General features: G+C 47.0%; 1 protein-coding gene across 1 annotated transcript; it reads left to right on the top strand.

The window, feature by feature from the left end:
- Positions 1-276: 276 nt before the first annotated feature.
- On the top strand, positions 277-18,833 carry FBXO16 (F-box protein 16). The gene is made up of 7 exons (XM_050971905.1): positions 277-291; positions 1,136-1,342; positions 2,218-2,382; positions 4,246-4,451; positions 10,302-10,422; positions 15,119-15,233; positions 17,242-18,833. The coding sequence occupies exons 1-7, from the start codon at positions 277-279 to the stop codon at positions 17,307-17,309; spliced, it is 897 nt and encodes a 298-aa protein (XP_050827862.1). The 3' UTR covers positions 17,310-18,833.
- The last annotated feature ends 1,551 nt before the right edge of the window (positions 18,834-20,384 follow it).

The raw sequence follows: 20,384 nt of genomic DNA on the forward strand, positions 1-20,384 counted from the left end.
AGATTAATTCATCACTGGGGCCTGTTCCTGTAAACACTCATCTGAGTCACCTCCATTCCATGAGGGAAACCAAGGCTCAGAGTCGGTCCCAGGAATATGACTTAGTCCTGGCCTAGGCCGTCCTGGATCCTTTCAGGATTAGGAAGCATCAGGAGAGAAGGAATCAGAGACAAATTCATCATTGGGGCTTGCTCCTGTAAAAACCCATCTGAGTCTCCTCCTTTTTGTGAGGGAAGCCAGTCCCAGGAGTGTGAGTGAGTCCTGGCCTAGGCCATCATGGATCCTTTGAGGGTTAGAAAGTGTCAGAGAAGGAATCAGAGATGAATTCATCATGGGAGCCTGCTGCTGTAAACACCCATCTGGGGGTTTCCCCTCCCATTTCCCTCCTTTCTGTGAGGGAAACCAAGGCTTGGAGTGGGTCATAGGAGAATGAGGGAGTCCTGGCCTAGGCCATCCTGGATCCTTTCAGCATTAGGAAGCATCAGGGGAGAAGGAATCATCAATGGATTCATTACTGAGACCTGCTCCTATAAAAACCCATCGGAGTCTCCTCCTTTCTGTGAGGGAAGCCAGTCCCAGGAGCGTGAGTTAGTCCTGGCCTAGGCCATCCTGGATCCTTTGAGTGTTAGAAATTTCCAGGGGAAAAGGAATCATCAATGGATTCATTACTGAGACCTGCCCCTATAAAAACCCATCCTCCTTTCCCTGAGGGAAACTAAGGCTCGGAGTGGGTCCTAGGAGCATGAGTGAGTCCTGGCCTAGGCCATACTGGATCCTTTCAGGATTAGGAAGCGTCAGGGGAGAAGGAATCAGAGATTAATTCATCATTGGGGCCTGCTCCTGTAAAAACCCATCTGAGTCTCCTCCTTCCCCTGAGGGAAGCTGGTCCCAGGAGAATGAGTTAGTCCTGGCCTAGGCCATCATGGATCCTTTGAGGATTAGAAATCATTCTGTGGCTTCAGAGTTTCTTTTCATGTAGCCTTTCCACTTGTTCCCAGCGCTCTGTTCCCTCAGAGTGAGTCACCACAAGCTGCTGCTCCTGTGCTTTCCCTCACCTCATTTTATTTTAAGAAGCTGAATTTCTGGTTTTTCTGCACCCGAAACTCCTAATTTATTGGGTTTTTTTTCCCTTCAGTTTGACAAGTGGACAGATGGCCAGAAGAGGAGGATCCTGGTGGACCTGCTGGAACGCTGCTCCCTGTCCCAGCAGAAATTTTGTGCCGAGCAGCTCCAGGCCCGAGTCCCCACCGAGGCCGTCGATTTTACCACGAGGCTCCCTCGAGTCCTGTCCTTGTACATCTTTTCTTTCCTGGATCCACGGAGCCTCTGTCGATGTGCACAGGTAAAAAAAAAGCCAGCACCTGCCTGGGCTTCAGAAAGCCAGGTCAAAGCAGCTAAAAAAAAAAAAAAAAGTAAAAGAAAACACTGATTTTGGGTGAAGGCTTAGGTGAATGCTTAGTGATGCTGATTCCTTGGATCCTAAATTAAGCCAGATTGGCCAAGATTCATGGAATTGATGAGTAATTTTAAATGCTCAGTTCTAAAGCATTTTAAAAGTGGCATTTTCAGGGCTGATTATTCCCAGAAAGGAAGCCTGGTACTCCTAAAATCACATTCCTCTAAAATACCTTGCCCTGTGTGCAGAGCCCTTAATTCTTAGAGAGATTTTGGCTTGTGCTTTTGCAAAGAACAACATTTGATCCTGTAAGGAAAACAGACCCTTTAAAATGCCTGAAGGTCAAATGTTGGATGTGGAGAAGCAGAAAATTCCAGATGGGCTTTGGAACAAAATGATTCAGACTCCAAAAATCTGAAATGCTGTGAGATGATGCCCAGAGTGATTTTAAATTAATAAGTCAGTTTTCAGTGACATTATGACTGTGCTAATGTAATATTCCGTGTTATTTAAGAATATATAATAATCTCAGCATGGCTTATCCTTGCTTTAGTAACTTTCTCTAGCATTTCATGTGGATGCAACTCCAACTCTCCGTGACAACAGGTTAGAAAATTCCTTAGAATCACAGAATATCTTGAGTTGGAAAGGCCCCACATCATGAAGGTCTTGAAAGGTCTAAATGCTTTAATCAAAGGTTTAAATGGAGCATTAATAACACAGAAGAATTCAATTCATTTAAGATTATGTGGGAATTATATCCAAAATCTTGGGATGCTTTCAACCCCCAAGTTTCCAGGTGGCTGGGAATCCATTCACAGGTGAGCTGGCACTGGAAGTACCTGTCAGAGCTGGACCAGCTGTGGATGCTGAAGTGCCTGCGCTTCGGGTGGCTCCTCAACTTCTGCCCCACGCCCTTGGAGCAGGGCGTCTGGAAGAAACACTACATCGAGATGGTGAGGGAGCTGCGCCTCACCAGGCCCAAGGTACACCCCCAGCTGCTGCCTTCAGCCTCACCTTCCAGATTTCCCACTGCCTGTATTTCAGTGCCCATTCTCTGACTTCTTTCCTCTGCCTCTGTCAAGGCTGGAGATTTTATTTCGCATTCAGACTCAGATGTTTATTTTTTATTATCCGTGTTGAGGTCTCACAAGCAGTGAGTTCTGCAGTTTCACTAACAAGCTACAGAATAGCTGACTGTCTTTCTCTACAAGGGCTTTTGAGGCTAAACTATCCAATTAAGAAATGACACCTAAATTATTTTCACTTTTAACCCGATAATCACTCAAATTCCACAATGTGGATTTTTCTGTCCAAATTCAAAATACCACCCAAACCCATGAAGAAGGACCAACCACCACCCTAAAACCTCCATCTTGTTTATATTTATTTCTATATTCTAAACCCTTAAACTCTAAGTTTTCCATCATGTGATATCACACACTTCTATTCAAACTCCACAGCGATAATCCCAGTTCAATAATTCAATTTTGGAAGCCTTCTCCTCGGCCTCAGGTCAAATGCAGTGCTCTCTTGTGGGTCTGTGAGTTTCAGCCCAGAAAGTTTAAAATTCTCAGCATCCAGGGCTCCAACAGTGTTTAACTCAACTTAATACAGAGTGTTAGCAAGTTCTCCTCACAGCTTAGTTAGACAAAACAATCCTTTTCCAACCCAAGAACCAGGGTCACCATTGTAGCTTCAGGCCCAAAAAAAGTAAATTAATGGGAATAAATTGGGAGGATGTGGCTTCATTACCTGAAGCTGTAATTGAATCATTAACCCCCAATATTCAAATGGCCCAAAACTTATAAAAATGTGAAAACTTGTGACCTGTGGGATAATGGATTTGTAGAGAATTCTCAAAGCCTGACAGAAGGCTCACACATCTGTGTGCAAACTTTGAGATGAGAAATGCTGACTTAGAAATGCCATGGAACAGGACAGACATTGATGAGAGAGAAATGGAGCTAGCCACAAGTTTCAAAAGATAACATTAGAAATAAAACTAGATACTTTAGAGAAATGGAAAATGAAAGATGCATTGTAGTAAGACCAGTAAGGGTAATTTTAGATGATTGGTTTTGAGGTATTTACAGTATGGTGTGGTAAAAGTTGATAGGTTAAGAAACACTTAAAATGTATTTTAATTAAGAAATAATTGGCTTCTGATGGTGGTGGTGTGAATTATAACATCTGTATTGTCTCACCCCTCACATGAGACTGAAAATAGAATGAAAGTTTTTAAAATGCCTCTCAGTTGCCCCATCCCTTGTTTAGAAAAGGGCTTAATCCAACAGTGTCCCATTGTCCATCTTGGGTGCAGCCTTAGGCAGGCCCTTGCACTGCCCAAGGTGTGTCCTTGGAAGGCCTTTTAAACAAATCCTTGTTTTATTTCTCTAACTCTTGTTTTATTTCTCTCACTAGCCTCTGTTCTAGGTCGCCTCCCCAGCCATCACACCTCCTCCACGGGTGTTTGTCCCCACTGGGAAAGCTGGGGGCTCTGGCTCCCAGCCCCTCTGCCTTGGGATCTTTTTGGGATCCTCCTGGCCTGAATTCAAAGCTCAGCCCTTTCATTTAAAGCAAAGTCTGCCTTTAAATCAGGCTCTGTGTAGTTGATAGAGAGAAGCTGATGCAGCTCAAGAGCAGCTCAGCTCATCTGAATATGGATTAGAGGGTTTGGGTGGTGACAAGCACTGCCAAGGTGCCTCTTTCTGCCCACTGACCACAATGGAGCCCGCAGAGACCAATTCTGAGTTAACCCCCAATGATTATAACTCTAAATTTATCCCAATAATCTGATTTTCATCCCAGCCTAAAACTCATTTTCTCCTTTCCACCTCTCCAATCAGACTCCTTCCAAGGATGAGTTCATAGTTATCGATGTGCAACCAGTAAAAAGCAACGTCCCAGAGAGGAAACTTTCTGTGGCAGGACTGGGGACGAGCAGGGGGAAAAAAGATCTCCCTCCTTGGCGTTCATCCGACAGGAACCCCACGGACACCGTCCGCTACAACTACCTGGACAACCACGACCCCATCGAGCAGGCCAGGCAGGCGTAAGAGCGTTTCACCTCTTCTCCTTTTTCCCTGTGGAACAAGATTTTCCATGTCCCTCTTCCTGTTCTGGTTGCAAACTCGCTTTCCTGCTCTTTTTGGCTTTTTTTTTGGTTGGGTTTTGGCCCGAAGCTGCCGCTGCTTTGTGTTCTCTCTGCATGACTTTTGGGGTAATTATTCTGTTTTCAGAATTGAGTTCAGGGTGGAACTCCTGGGGGATGTTACAGAGCTGGAACAGGAGGAATCAGGCCAGGGGTTTGGTGGAGAGTTTTTTAAAGCAAGCTGCCAGGCTGAGAGGAATGTGTGGGTTTTGCAGGGGCAGAGGAAGAATGAATTAATTGTGATGAAATGTAATTCTATCTCTCGGAGGATCTCCTGGCTGAGAGAGGTTGGGATGATTGAATTGCAGGGCAGGTGTAAGAGGATGTCAGAGCATGGAAGTGATGAATGGTATTTGTGTCTGCTCTGCCTGCATCCATCACTTCCTGGGCTCCCAGGTTTATCCACATGGGGGAAAAAAAAAAAAAAGGAATTTCCCTCCCAAAGCAGAGCTTTGCACATGGATCTGTGTTAGAACTGCCCCAGGTTTTCCTTTGTCACCTCTGGCATCAGAGATTTTCCCAATCTTAGATCCAGGGTCACTTTTCTGTGCATTAACAAGCCCAGGGAGAGTGTGGGAGTGACCTGTGGGAAGAGCTCACCCTTTCCTCGTGTGAATCCCTGGAAATGCCACCTCTGACATTTCCCAGGGGTCACCTCAGCCCAGCTGGTGTCACAAGGGTGAGGCTGCCATTAATCCAAGCCTGGCAAAGAGGCAATGGATCCTCTTGAGCATTCCCTGTTTTCTGTGGGAATCCACGGGCTCGCCACGCCGAGCAGGAGATTCCTCTGGGCCCTGCCAACAAAAACCTTGGGAACCGACAGAGCCACGACAAAAAGCACGCAGGTTTTGTTTAAATAAATACCAAACAGAGCCAAGATTATCCCTGCACCCAGGAACAATCAGCCCAGGAATGAGCCCAGCCAGGGATTGTTTGGCCACGCACTCTGGGAGCTCTTTCCCAAACCCACCGCTCCTCCGGGGTGTTCCACGGAGCTCCCCGAGCAAAAGCCTTTTATGAATCACGTTTTAATCCGCGTCCCCTGGTCCTTGGATGTTGCACTACTTCAAAGAGCTTCCCAGTTTCCACCTCACCCTCTTTCTGTGGGATGTTTCCCAACTCCAACACCACTTTTGGGTCGTGTTCTTTGTGGTTTTTAACTGAGTATTTTCACCGGATGCTTCCTGCTGCAAACAAACCTGGCATTATTTTCCATTTGGTTTTGTGTAGCAGCTCCCAGAGGTTTCTGGGAGGTTCAGGATTCTCTTGTGCCATTTCTGTGAGGTTCAGGATTCTCCTGAGCCATGAAAAAAGTGCCACAAGCCTTGTTTGAAGAGTTTAAAAGTCACCTATCCCAGCGTTGAGCAGTGGAACCAGGTGAGAACAATTCACCCGAAATAATGAAACAGTAAATAATAAATACCCTCCCTGTTTGCCTCTCCCCAGTGAGATCCCAGCCTGTCTCCATTCGTGGGGAACGTTTTAATGCCAAGTGTTCCTGCAAATCTGCCATTTATCCTCAATTACAGAGGATTATTGCGAGGAGAGAGAGGAATTCTGCGAGATTTGCCTATTTATTGAGGATCTGCCTTTAATATCCCTTAAGCTGCAGGTAATTGCTGCTGCTCAGGCTCATCTGTGCTGATTATTCAGCAGCACAGGTGGCACTTTTCAGGTGCTGACCCAGCCTCCCACTCCCACAAGGATGTTCTGGTGCTTCTTTTCCAGGGACACTTTGCTGTGCCTTCCCAAAAATCCTCCCACCTTTTGGGAATGGGAATTCAGCTCTTCAGCTGGATCCCTGGAGCAAGGGGACACCACCTTGAGTGTCCCCCAGGTTTTGGTGGGGGTGGCAGGTCACCCCCACCCTGGTGTCCCTTTGGGGTGCCAAGCCTTGGTTTGGAGCCTCACAGGAATCCACCCCAGTGCAGGCAGCCCCTGCCTGACCAGGGCTCAGCTTGGAAGGCAGAACAGAATCCCGAGATAAAAATCTCCCACCCCGCTGGCAATTCCAGGTTCTCCTTCAGATCAGCCGGATTCCAGGAGCTCAAGGGCAAAACAACCTCTCCTCATGTAAAATGGATGTCAGGAGGAAGGAGATCGCTATAAAACGAGACCCTGCAACAATGGAAGCGATTTCCCGGCGTTTGCCAAAGGGAATCCGGGAGGGGAAACGGCTTTTGCTGGGTCTGGAAAGGAACAGGGGTGGGGGTTTCCTTCAGGAAAAAACCCACATTGATGGTGGAGAGAAAAGGACTGCAGGGAGCTCTCCTAGCCCAGCACATTCCCTGGGGGTCCCCGAGCCAACCAAACCTTTTTTTCCCATTGGAGTGCCGAGGAAGCTGTGGAGAATTCCTTGTGAATAAACAGGATCACATCAAAGGAATACCTGACGCCACCATCAAAGCAAGGTGTGAGACGAGTCACTGGCTGCTGCCTGACTCCAAGTTAATCTCCCTAATTCCAGGTTGGATTTTGCAGAATTTGAGAGGTAATCAACAAAAAAAAAAAAGTTTTTCCTAACTCTTGGGCTTGGTTAAAATCTCCTCGGAGCCCGACCTCGATCTGCAGTTGTTTTCTGGTCCAAAGGGAGGGGAGGACTCTGCTGCTCATCACATCAAGGTGAAATATTGACATTTAAATGGCAGAGTTCATGGAATTCTGGAATGGGTTGGATGAAAAGAGATGTTAAAATTCATCCAGTTCCAAACCTGACACCTTCCAGTGTCCCAGGCTGCTCCAAGTCCCATCCAACCTGGCCTTGGACACTTCCAGGCACCCAGGGGCAGCCACAGCTTCTCTGGGAATTCCAGCTCAGCCCCTCCCCACCCTCTCAGGGAGGGATTTTTTTCCTAAAATATTTAATCTAAATCTCTCCTCTTTTAGTTTAAAACCGCTTATGGAAAAAGTCACTTCACTTCTCCTCATCTGTGATGCTGAAGAGTTTTCATCAGTTTCTTGGCTGGCCTTTTTGAGTCATCAGCTGCCTTCTCCCTCCCACAGCAGCACCAAAACAACACTGCTGAGAATTCCTAGCAGGGAACTCGTCCTTGTTTAGCCAAAAAAAAAGGAAAATATGGGAAGCAGAAGGAGCTGCAGTCAATTCTCAATTAGGCAGTGCGGTGGCAATGGAGTCCTCTAAGTGGAAACACAAAACACATTCTGCAGGCTGTGAGACCATAATTGGCTCTTTAGCTCTGAAACACAGATCAATACATTTCCAGACAGCAGCTGGGCAGTGCTCACTGGGGAGAGCAACAACACTGGGGCACAGCTGGGCAGTGCCCAGAAAATGGGGTTCATTTGCAATCTGCACCATCGCTGAAACCTGGTTTTTGTTTCTGCTGGATTTCTTTGCTGGTTGCTCAGAAAGGCAGGAGTTTGTAGCCTAAAAGCTGTGCCCAGGAGCTCAGTGAAAACCCCCCTGAGGGAGTGAAGGAGATGGGACAGAGATCCCCCAGTAAGTCCCCTGGGAGGTTTTGGGAACTTACTTGGTGTGGGAAAAGCTTCCCAGTCACTGAGCAGGGAAATGAAGAATAGCAAGGACCAGACGTGCAGCCAAGGGAGTGGTGAGGTGATAGAGAAGAGATACAGACAGGCTGGGATTACAAATTGCAGGGAAGGAGTTATCAAAATCCCTCATTCGAATTATAGCTGTGACTATGGGTGTTGTAATTTATCACAGCCATGATTTCTGGTAGCTCTGGTTTGTTTTCTGCCTGAATTGTCCAAGCAGCTTTTTGTTGTAGACAAAAAAAAAAAAAAAAAAAACCAACAAAACAACCCTCCAGAGATCAGCAAGGAAGGATTTGCTTCTCTGGGCACAAAGAAATATTGCATAGGGGAAGTGAAAGATTTTTATCTGAAGCGAGTGAGGAAATTTTTCTGTGGGGCTCTGATCTGCCTACAGAGGCCCAGGAGGGTGTTTCTGTCAGGCCCTGCGTGCACAGTTCTGCTGGAAGGCATCTGCTGTTTGTGCTGCTGCTTGCCAATAAATCAAAAGATTTGCCTCCCACTTGATCATGAATAATGAATTCCAATTCCACCGAGCGAGCGCTGGAGCCGTGCCAAGGCCGCGGCCTCGCGCCTCAAGACAGGGCCCTGCTCCTTCTCACGACAACAGCTCGGCCAAAACGCCACCTCCTTCCCCCCTCCCCTGCCCTGGGCTAATTTATGGCCTCGGGCTGGCTCTAAAAAACAGTTGCATATTGTCCTGGAGTGTTTACCCGACGAGAAAATAATTGCTTTGGGTAATTGTTGTGCTGGCAGCAGGCCCCGTTTCTGAGGGGCTCGCTCGCGTGAGAAGGACTCGCAGGCCCTCCCTCATCCCCTCGCTCCTCTCTCCCTCTTCGTGCTGCTCCAAAGCCAGCCCAGCTCCCTGTGGGCATGTGGGAATCAAAAATATTCCTTAAGGGAGGAAATTGGGGTGAGAAACAGCGAGTTCAGCACTGGCAGTGAGACCTGCTGTCCTTTTTCCTCTCCCTCGCTCCTTCCATCTTCCTGAGCTGGAGCTGGGGCTGTGGGGGTGAGCTGACACCACAACACAGCAGCAGGTACCTAAATTCACACTAATAATTCACACTAATAATTTACAATGATATTTCACACTAATAATTTACAATAATATTTAACAATAATATTTGCAGTCACAAGGCCAGAGCTGCCTTCTACCCAAAGGTCACATCATCATTTAGGATAGAAAACACCTTTAAGATCACAGAGTCCAACCATAACTTGGACACTGCCAGGTCCACCAAAATGACCAGTTCATTCCCAGCTGGAATAGTTTGGATGGAATTTTCTCCCTTTTTTTTTTTTTTCCCTGTGTTTATAAACAGGTTATGATTTTATGATTTTCTTCAGTTTCCTATTTGAAATAATGCTGGGTTTGACTTTATGCTCCTGGACTGGGCTGAGGGAACACTGGACTGATCCTGTTTTTTTAGAGGATAAAAGCTGCTTGTAGAGTCCACTTTCACCCTTTATATCCATGGGTTTATATTCCTACTGTGATTTTTTAGCTGCCCACAGACACTGGGAGAACCCCTCAGAGCTTCTGCTTTAAATTCCCAGATTCCATTTCATGGAATTTGAATGTGGAATGAATGCCTTGGGATAATGAACCTGCCTGAGTACTTAGAAATAATAATGCCTCAGAGTCTGGGTTTTACTCCTGATATTGGGGGAAAAAAAAAAAATGTGGCTACTGGCCATATCCCAGTGCAATTCACTTAATTTTCACACTCTGGAATATTCCTGTTCTGCCAGTTAATTGTGTTGAATTTCATAGCAGCTGCATATATAATACCAAAAAAATGCAAACACATGTGTAGAATTATTTGGCTACAAAAACCCCTAAATAAAAAACCTAAAATAAACAGTTGGAGGGGCTGCCCCAGCCTTTTTTACACTTCAGGTCACACAGACTCCACTGAAAACTCCCAAATCGATTCAGCTCAACTTATTTTCTGTGTATTTCCCCAAGGAGCTATAACAATCTTAGGCAGACTTAGCTTAAATCACTGAGTCCTGAGCTTGTGTTTGAGTGCCAGAATTTATCACAACTTAAAAAAAAAAATCAAGTTCCCACCTCCCCCTGAGCCCTGGTGGCTGATTGTGCTCTTTGATCAAAAATGTGTTATCTCAAGGCACATCTTCTCAGGTGGCAACACCCCAAAAGATTTGACTTTTATCACCCCCAGGGCAGCAAGTGCACAGCATTTATAGAAATTCTTGTGTTCTGCTCTGCAGGAGGAGGAAGGGAGGGGGGCACACCCCGGACCTGAGCAGGCAGGCGGCCGAGAGGAACAGGAGAGGAGCTCGTGGATCCGCTCAGCTCCGAAAGGTGAAATCCCTGGCAAGTGTCACCAGGGTGTGATTCCAGCACCTGGGACGGTGTCAGGCACCCCCAGGGATGGTGGAGCTTGGAGTTTTTCCCTCAGGGAGAAATCTGGGAAGGAGGAGGACACCAAACCCACTGACTGTGGCTGGATGCTCCAAGGCTGCATCCCAGACATTGCTGTGGGTGGGAAAGGGACACCACTGTCAGTGCAAAGAGTGCCCCTCCAATTTATTTACAGCAACCCTGTAAATTTATTATTTACCTCTCCTCTACCCCCCAAAATCCCTTTTCATGCTTTTTACAAAGTGCTGCTACAGTTCTTTCATGACTCTTGCATCTCCTCCCAAAATCTCACCACTTCGGATCGCCACGGTTCGTTCTGCGTGCCCCGAGCCCGAGCAAAGCAGCCTCAAACCTTAACACTGAGAGCTCTTTGTGCTCAGGGCTGTTAAAATAGGACATCCTCCCATGAAAGGAGCCCAGGGAAGTCATTCCAGAAAGCTCCACGGCTTGTGTGGCTCTGCAAACAAAGAAGAGCCAGGAGAAGGCCGTGCTCAGCAGCGTGTCGGGGTTCTGGGAGCAGCCCTGGCATTCCCCGAGCACAGAGGGCAGGGAACGCCTGGGAGTTGGGCTAAAAAAGGGTTACAGAAAAGAGAGGCATTGTCTCCCAGATGGGGAGGCATCCTCCTGACCCAAATCCAGCCTTGCATGCAAGGAACTTGATTCTGGCACTGTTAGAGCAGGGCAAATATCATTATTGAGCCTCTCTCCTGGGGGCTGCACTCTCTGCACAGCAGCGTCCTCACACTGCCAGCTCTTCACTTCTTTTTGCCAGGGTCAGGATTAAATGCTCAAGGTGGCATTTCTTGGTTGGACTCAGAACTTTATTAGTTTTTATCGATTCTTATCTATTTTATGAGTTCTGCAGCACTTCACTAACAAACTAAAAATGCAGCCCCATCTCTCCCTCTACAAAGCCTTTTAAGGATCAACTGTCCAATTAAGGAATGACACCTAAATTATTTTCACTTTTAACCCAACATCCAACTACCCATGGCCTGCAATGTGGACTTTTTTATCCAATTCCACAAAACCTCCCCAACCCATGGAGAAGAAGGTGAAGAAGAAGAAGCAGCCTCCACCCTAAACCCTCCAATTTGCTTTATATCTATTTCTATAGTCTAAAATCCCAAACTCTAAGTTTTCCACTTCTATTCAAACTCTAAAATCCCAGTTCAATAATTCAGTTTTGGAAGCTTTCTCCACGGCCTCAGGTCAATGCAGTGTTCTCCTGGGGTCAGTGCCTGTCAGAACAGAAAGTTTTTTCTTTCCCTGGATTTTAGGAAAGGTTTGTGATCTTCAAGTTAATTAACCTGCAACTCCAATCAGGAAGCATTGAAGTGATAAAAAAATCAGAGAATCACAGAATTGTTGAAGTTCAAAAAGATCATCCAGTCCAATCATTCCCTGCTACCACTGATCTCTGTCCCCAAGTGTCACTTCCATGGGATTTTTAATCCCTCCAGGGATGGGGACTCTGCTGGAGCCCTGGGCAGCTGTGCCAGGGCTGGGCAGCCATAAATGAGCACTAAAAACAATAAAATCGAGGTTAAACCAGGCTGACTGTTATGAAAAAAAAAATATATATATATAATTATAATTCTCTAGGAATAATCCAAAATTAATTTCCATTTCTTATTAAAGGTAGCATTGGGAAACCTGGCTGAAATGAAAGGCCTTTGAACAGGCTCTTATTTAATCAAGTCTAAATAAAGAAGCTTAATGTGCAAATCTTTCAGCAAATCCTTAGAAGAAGAATAGCCTGGGATGAAAGAATAAATGCCCAAGGCGAGCAAACACCGAGTTCAAATTCAAATGAAACCCTCAAACAGATCAATGATCCAAGTGCAGAGTGGAGGTGAGAATAAAGAATATTCCAGCCAACAATGAAGATGTGAAAAGGGATTATTAGATGGAGCTCCCAGCTCAGGAGGCTCGACCAAAATAAGAACAAACACCTAATTAAGGGAACATCCACTGGCTCCACGTTTCCATGGGGTGAATGAGAAATCCTGGGAGGGTTTGGAGTTTGTTACTAATCATGGAGAGCAGAAAATGTGACCTGGCTGGCTCTCCATTCGGAATAAATGGAAGTCAATTGGCCCAATTAGAATAAAGAGTAAATTAGAGTGAATGGAGTTAATTGGGGTTCTAATGAAGGGCCATGTGGAACCCCCCTGTCTGTGCAGGGGGCAGGCAATTCCTGCCCCCTCTTTATCCAGGGAAAGGCTTTCAGGACACTCCAAGGGTGCCACTGTGACCTGGAGCTGGGATTCCTGAGCCCATGAATCCTTCCCAGGAAATTCCCAGATATTTGATGGGGAAGGTCCAATGGGTGGATCAGGGCCAGCCACGGGGGCTGGCTCTGCCTCTGTCTGCTCCAGACACTGCCCCACCCTCACAGCTGCTCCCAAATTGGTTTTAACCTTCTAAAAATTCTTTTTAGTCCTTAAATAATTTCTTTTTGACAGGATCAGTCATCCCTGCCTCCCTGCCTGTGTCCTAAGGTAATGAGATTGTAGGATTTGAAGGCAGGAGTGCATTTTTTTCCATGGTATTTTGATGGGGAATTGATGTTCTGAGTCAAAATCCCATTTCCAGGAGGTGAGAAAAGCTGACAGGAAAATCCAGGATTCCCAGCACACGGTCCTGTGCAATGTATATTTATATTTTATAAACCTTGCTTTGAATTTTCTTTATTCATCATAATAATGTTTGTTCTCTATTCTTACCAAATAACTTGGATCAGTCAAAAAAAAAATCCAAAAAAACCACAAACCCAAAAATATCAAAACCCAAAAAACCCCCAAGCTGTTCTTTTCCAGAACCTGGGGGATTTTTTTAATTTTGGGGATTTTTCTCAAGGAATAAATTGGGTTGTTAAGATTTTTTTTTCTTGGCTTACTTTTAGACTAAATAAAAGTTAAAATAAACTTCATCCTTTACTCTTTTGCATTGTCAAACACTGATCAAGACTGGGGACGTGCACAGGGGAGAATTTGGGCATTAACATATTAATTGGTGTGCAGAATTAATTATTGTGGGTTTAGCTTTACTGGCACCAACTTCTAATTGGGTCCTTCTGTCCTTAAGGCACCACAGCACAGCTCAAATAAAGCAAATTATGGCTTTAATTTTTAGGAATATCATGAAGGGATATCATTTAGAAAAAAAATGTATAGAATCAATATTTATTGATATTATTCTATAGAATTGAATTTGGGAATAAAATTTATAGAATGTATAGAATTTCTCAGTGGATTCCAATGTTTTCAGTCCCTCTGAAGCTGCTGGGGATGATGATTCTCTCTTCTCTTCTCTCTCTTCTCTCTCTCCTTCTTCTTCTCTTCTCTTCTCTTCTCTTCCTCTTCTCTCTTCTCTTCTCGTTCGCTCTTCTCTTCTCTTCTCTTTCTCTTTTCTTCTTCTCTTCTCCTTTCTCGGTCGCTTCTCATTCCTTCTCCTCGTCTACGGGGGTGGTCGTCGTTGGCGGGGGGGGCGGGGGGGGTGCTCGGGGGGGGAGGGGGACAAACAATTCTCCACATTCCATCATTCCATCTTCTCTAACGAGGCTCTTTTCTCTTCTCTTCTCTATTTCTCTTCCTCTAGGGGATCCCTGCACTATCCCTTCTCTTCTCGTCTCTCTTCTCCCTCTCTCCTTCTCTTCTCTCGCTTCTCTTCTCTTTCCTTCCCGTCCCTTCGCCTTCCCTTCCCTTCCCTTCCCTCCCTTCCCTCAAAATCCCTTCCCTTCCCTTCCCGTCCCTCCCTTCCCTTCCCGTCCCAAACCTTCCCAACAAACCCGTCCCACACCTTCCCAAACCTTCCCAAAACCTTCCCCACCCTTCCCAAACCTTCCCCACAACAACCTTCCCATCCCAAGACGCTTCACAAATCCCAAAACCTTCCCTTCCCAAAACCTTACCCCTTCCCAGCACTACCCTGTTATGGTTCCCGCATGTACCACCTTCCGCAAACCTTCCCAACCCTTCCCTGTCCCCCCTTGGTCGCCGCTTTCCTTCCCAATGTTTCCCATCGGCGCGCCTTTCCCATCCCCTGGGCCTCTTTCTCTCTTCCCTCTTTCCCCTTGTCCTTTTTCCTTCCCCTCCTTCCCTTCTCTCCTTTCCACGTTTTGTCTCTTCTTTCTCCTTTCCTTTTCTCTCCCTTTCCTTCTTTCCTTCCTTTCTCCCTTTTTCCTTTTCCTTTTCCTTTTCCCTCCCATTTCCCTTTTCTCTTTCCCCCTTTTCTCTTCCCTCCGTCTTCTTCCCTTCCCTCCTTCTCTCTTCTATCTCCTCTTCTTCCGTTCTCCTCTCCCCCCTCCTCCCCTTTTCCCCCTTCCCTTTCCCCTTCCCCCTTCTCCCTCCTCTCTCTACTCGTTCTCCCCTTCCCTTCCCCTTGTCCACCTTCTTCTCTTCTCTCCCCTTTCCCTTCCCTCTTTTCCCTCTCTCCTTTCCTTATTCCCCCTTTTTCCCCGTTTTCCCCTTTCCCCGTTCCCCTTTTCCCTTAGTCCCCTTTCCCCGTTCCCCCTTTTCCCTCACCTTTTCCCCCCCGTCCCCTCCCCTTTATCCTTCCCAGCTTTCCCTCTCTCCTGTCGACCCCTGAGCCTGTCCCAAACCCCCCCGCCCGTCCCAGCTGGGCCCGACCTGACCCGAGCGCGGCCCCTCCCGCCAAGGCTCTGGCCCGGAGCTGCCGCTGGAACGCCGGGATCCGCCCGGGACCCGTCCGAGCGCCCAAACCGCGGCACGGAGGAGCCGGAGATGCCACCAGGGGGGACACCAGGTCCCCGTGTGAGTGTCCTGTCCTGTCCTCTGGAGATGGCCAATCATGGAATCATGGAATGGTTTGGGTGGGAAGGGACCTTAAATCCCATCCAGTTCCACCTCCGCCATCTGCTGCTGTCCAAGCCCTGTCCATCCTTTCCTTTGACACTCCCAGGGATCCAGGGGCAGCCACAGCTTCTCTAGGAATTCCAACCCAGCCCCTCCCCACTGGCCCAGCCAGGAATTGCTTCCCAAATCCCACCCAAACCTCCCCTTTCCTGGCTGGAAGCCATTCCCTGTGTCCTGTCCCTCCATCCCTTGTCCCAAGCCCATCTCCAGCTCTCCTGGAGCTGCTCTTGGGGCTGGAGGACAAGGAAGTGCTCTGGGTGCTGGGAACGCAGGGAATCCAGAGCTCAGGGTTTCCAAAAACAAGGAGGCAGAGTGACAGGATCCCAAACAATCTGATGCCATTTCAGTCTGGGGTCGGCTTTGGAAGCTCTTCCTGGAGCATCCCGAAGCTGCTCAGGGTCAGGAGCCTGCTGGGAGAACCTTTTTGGGGTCTCTGGGAAGTCCTGGTGGTTCACCTGGGGGTTGTCACTGTGAGGGTTTCAATCTTTGACCCCTGGTGGCTTTTTGTGCAAAAATGGTGAAGAACCTGGAGGGAGCAAAGGAAAAGAAGATTTTGATGGAATACTGTTGGGATTTTAGGGGAGACACCGGGGTAGAGTGATGGGAGATCCTACAGGTAAATGATTATCCAGTAATTATTGGTGATCCCATCTAGATTGGAGATGATGGAGCACGTGGATACCTCCAGGATCCCTTTGGATCTCCCAAACCTTGCTTTTTTAGCAGATCCATGGGTTAATCTCCACGAGGAGGATCCACAGTGCAAACCAGCCATCCCAAATCCTTGTGATGAGAGAAAGGATCCAAGAAAGAGGATCAGGAAAGCTCTGGGAAGCTTGAATTGGGCTGGATTGGGGATTGGATTTTAAAAATTCCTTCCCTGGAAGGGCTGCCCAGCCCTGGCTGCCCAGTGGTGGAGTCCCCATCCCTGGAGGGATTTAAAATCCATGTGGATGTGGCACTTGGGGACACAGATCCGTGGTGGCTGTGGCAATAATTGGACTCAATGGTCTTGGAGAACTTTTCCAATCTTAACAATTCCATGATTCCATGAATGAGGCCCAAGGAAAACAGAAGTAGGAAGCAGAACATAAACACATCCAGGCCATCAGGACAGCAGGATCAGGCTGGAAAATCCCATTCCCTCATGGGGCTGAAGCCATACAAGGTTTCCATAAAAAAGGCCCCTGATCCTGGAATCCCACAGCCTAGAAAAAGTTGGGAATGGGGAGAAGGTGTTGGAGTCTCTCTGAACTTCTCCACGAGGAGAATTCCAGTGCTGTCAGAGAGGATGTGGGAGAACAGGGGATTCCTGCAGGGATGTGATGTCCCAGGGGATGGGACATGGAGGATACTGGGACAGGCTGGGATGTGCCAAATCCCATCCCAGCTGCATCCAGGAAAATGAAAAACTCTGGAAGAGGAAGGGGTGAGGAGGGAAAGGATCTACCCACAGCACTGCTGAGATGGTTACACCTGGATTAGGGGCAGTTTTGCAAGGAAAAAAAAAATGTTTTGGGTTTTTTTGTGTCAGAGAGAGAGAAATCCTATTGAAATTCCTTCAGTGTCCTCTCCCAGACCTCTGTGAACTCCGCCAGGCTCTTCCCAAAGTAAACATCCCAATTTTGGATCCTGCTCCAGCTGGGCTTTGCCAGGCCGTGTTTGCAGGTTGTCAGGAAGGGACAGAAAAAGGGAAAATGTTTTGATTGATGATGATTTTCCCTATAATGAGACCACGAGTGGGAATAATCTTCCCACTCAATCCAGATTTGGAAAGGTGTTGGAGGTATTAAATGCCACACAAATCCCAAGGACTGGCTGAGCACTTAAATACATTTAAAAGCTGAATTCTCTGAGTTAATCTGAATTCTCTAAATATGATTTTTACCACTTCTCTCTCATGCAGCACCTCCTCTGTTTGAGGCTCAGCCCTGGCACATTCCTTCATCCAACCAAGGATCTGACACGGAATGAGGGAGGATCCACAGCATCCTTCATCCAAGCAGAACCAAAATTTATCCCCCTGGCACTGGGGAAACGACAGCAAAATTCCTGCTGGATTTGGGATCTGAACCTGTTTTCCTGTAGCTGGTGCTGAATTCCCTTTTCCTTCTGGATACACCCAGAATTTCCACAATTTTGACCTCGGAGGAGCTTCCTTAGATCCTTGCCAGAGCTGCTGGACCTCATGGGGGATTTCCTGTGGATCATTTGGACATCCTGGAGCACATCCCACAGGAGATCTGGAGACAGAATTCCTTTCTCATGTTAAAGCAATTCCATCTTTTACATTGTGACAGCGAGAAGGAAATCAAACCCCACGCTCTGGATTTGCACGTGGATCCACAAGGAGCTGGAGTTTAGAGATTGGGAATCCCACGCTGTCATTGGTCTTCTCTGCAATTTAGGAAATTCCCAGAAAATGCAACCAAGAGCAGTTCTTGAGGATAAGGGGGTTGAAAGCACAGAGACTTGAATTCACCCCAGAGAGCTGGGACAAAACCCAACCTTTCCACACATCAGGAAAAATCATGACAAGCACACAAATCCTCAGCATTTATGGACAAAAACCACATTTGAGAGGAAATTCCAACCACCAATCACAGAGTCACAGAACTATTAAGGATGGAAATCCTTAGATCACCAAATCCCTGCCCATTTCCTCAAACCATGTCCACAGGTGCCACATCCCCAGGTTTTCCAGGCAGTGGAATGAAGATTCCATTCTTTCCATGAAGAAATTGCTCCTAATATCCAACCTGATCTTGCCCTGGAGCAACTCCAGGACCTTTCAATGTGGATTAGGAGGAAACTTCTGCTCTGTGAGCAGATTAATCTGTGTCACCTGAGGGTTTCACGGATTTTGGGAACACCCTCGGACTGAGAGCATCCAAATCATTGATTTTACAACTCAGTGCAGTTCCCTCTCTCAGACTTTGGGATTTTTTTCCTGGTTTTTCTGGGTGCTTGGAAGGATGAGTTCATCCCAACCAACACAAAGGCCTAAAACCTGACAAATCTGAGCTGCCACCTCCCAAAAAAATCAACCAGGAACTTGCAGATGGGAATTATCTCCTGAGTCTTCAGATCTTAATTATGCAGGAAAACAGCCTGGTGGAATTTGATGAAGAAAGTGAAATTTTGAGAATTTAAAGTGAGGTGGAACAAACCAAAGCATTCACCAGCATCATTCCCTGGAATTGCAAATCTCTCTTCACCAGCCTTTTTTAAACTTTTTTCCTCCCAAAATTCCCTAAACCAGGACAGTAGGAAACCAAGTTTAACAATTCACTCCACAGGTGCTTCCTTGGCTTCCTAAATCCAAGATTTTTTTGTTTGTTTGTTTCCATCAGGCAGCAGTTGAGAGTCAGATCCACTTTCCAAACATGGCAATTATGTCAACAGTTTATCCTTTCCCATCAATATTCTCTGGAATTGTACAATTCCCAGGATCTGAGTGGTCTTGGACAGGCTCTGTGCCTTTACTGCATCTTAAGTGCTCACTGCACATTTTAAAGCTTAAACCTTCTGTGATTTATAAATTTTTTTTAAATTTAGTTTTGTATTTTATTTTAAAAAGTTATAAATCACAGAAGGTTTAAGCCAAGTCAGTTATCCTTGGAATAACAGTAGACCTACAGAAATTAATCAGAATAAAATCAGATGTACTTATGCTGTCTGGAAACATATTTTACATCATTCCTGTGGTCTGGAATTTGAAATAAAGAGGGAAAAAAAATCTCCATCAGCAGCTTGGGGGCAAAACACATCGAGTGCCTGGAGCTGCTGCAGAGTTCCCAGATAAGGAATTGCCAAACTGCAGAGTGGGGACGCTGTGCCTTTGGAGATGCGAATTTCCCTGCCCTGCTCGGCGTTTCCAGGTCCTGCCCGACTGGAACGGGATTAAAGGCACCTCTCAAAGCCCGGGGGCCACTGAATCAGCGCTGGCAGCGAATTGCAGAGATCAGAATGCCAGCCCCGGGCTAGAGCCCCGCTCAGATGTGGGCAACAAAGCCCAGCACGCTGGGGTGGGCTCCCCCCGACTCCATCCCCGACTCCACCTGCAGTGCCCCGGAGCAATGGCACAGTTGGGGACTTGGGAGCCAGAATGAAAATTTCCTGATGATTCCGAGCTAAAGAAGCAGAAATTTGGGAGAAGAAAAATGTGTGACTTCTGTGGATGGGAGGATTTTTGGGAATGACGAAAATGGATGGGGAGAGGTGGGGGTGCTGCTGCCAGGGAGGTGGGAGCAGGAGGAGAGCAAAGTCTCAGCAGCGGTGTTGGGGAGTGAAGGGTTAATGGATGGTTCTGGAAGAGCGTGGAGACCTTGTGGCAAAGGGAGAGCAGCCAGGGAGAGGAAATAAAGGCAAGATAAAAAGTTGCTGTAATCAGTGGATGAAGCTGATAAGGAGCAGGGAGCACAGCTCAGCCCCAGGGCTGAGTGAGGAGTTGTTTTTAGGGAGGCACAAGGATATGGGAATATTTGAAATCCACCACCTTGTGCCTGCTGGAGGATGATTTAAACTCTATTTCAAACATGTTCCACCCCAGGATCTGATTTCCAAATGCCCTTGTTCCAACATAAAGGCTCTGGCTGCCTTTTAAAACTTCCCACCCAGTGGAAGGAGCTCCTTCCTCGTGTCCTTCTCCCTCCCTGCAGTCCCTGCTGACCCTGCAGCCCTCAGCCATGAGAGTGCTGCCAAAAATCCCCACAGCAGCCCCTGGATAGGGAGATCTTCCAAGGAAGTTTTTGATCATCCCACAAATCCCCAGAGCAGGTTGTGTGGCCACTGCCAGCACCTCTCTTCACTTTTATCTCCAATTTCAGGGTTTTTTCCTTGCTGCCTGCTCTCTGCTCCTCCACAGCCCTGTGCTTTCATCCAGGTACCCACCAGAATCCAGGGATTGACCAGGATGCCACCAGGGAGGAGATTTGGGAGCTGGTGCCATCAGCAAGGCCCTGGCAAACAGCACCAACCTGCCTGAAGGTCCTTTCCCACAGGAAACAATCTCTGTACAAAATCTAAACTTTATAAATAGAGATTTGC

The sequence above is a fragment of the Serinus canaria genome, chromosome 3, assembly GCF_022539315.1.
Source record: "Serinus canaria isolate serCan28SL12 chromosome 3, serCan2020, whole genome shotgun sequence".
Taxonomy (NCBI): domain Eukaryota; kingdom Metazoa; phylum Chordata; class Aves; order Passeriformes; family Fringillidae; genus Serinus; species Serinus canaria.

What these genes read in the sequence shown, in the direction of transcription:
- FBXO16 (XM_050971905.1), top strand. An exon ending in ATCGAGCAGGCCAGGCAGGC is followed by an intron (nt 4,452 to 10,301) that starts GTAAGAGCGTTT and finishes TCTGCTCTGCAG; the next exon opens with GAGGAGGAAGGGAGGGGGGC. An exon ending in GGGGGACACCAGGTCCCCGT is followed by an intron (nt 15,234 to 17,241) that starts GTGAGTGTCCTG and finishes TCTCTCATGCAG; the next exon opens with CACCTCCTCTGTTTGAGGCT.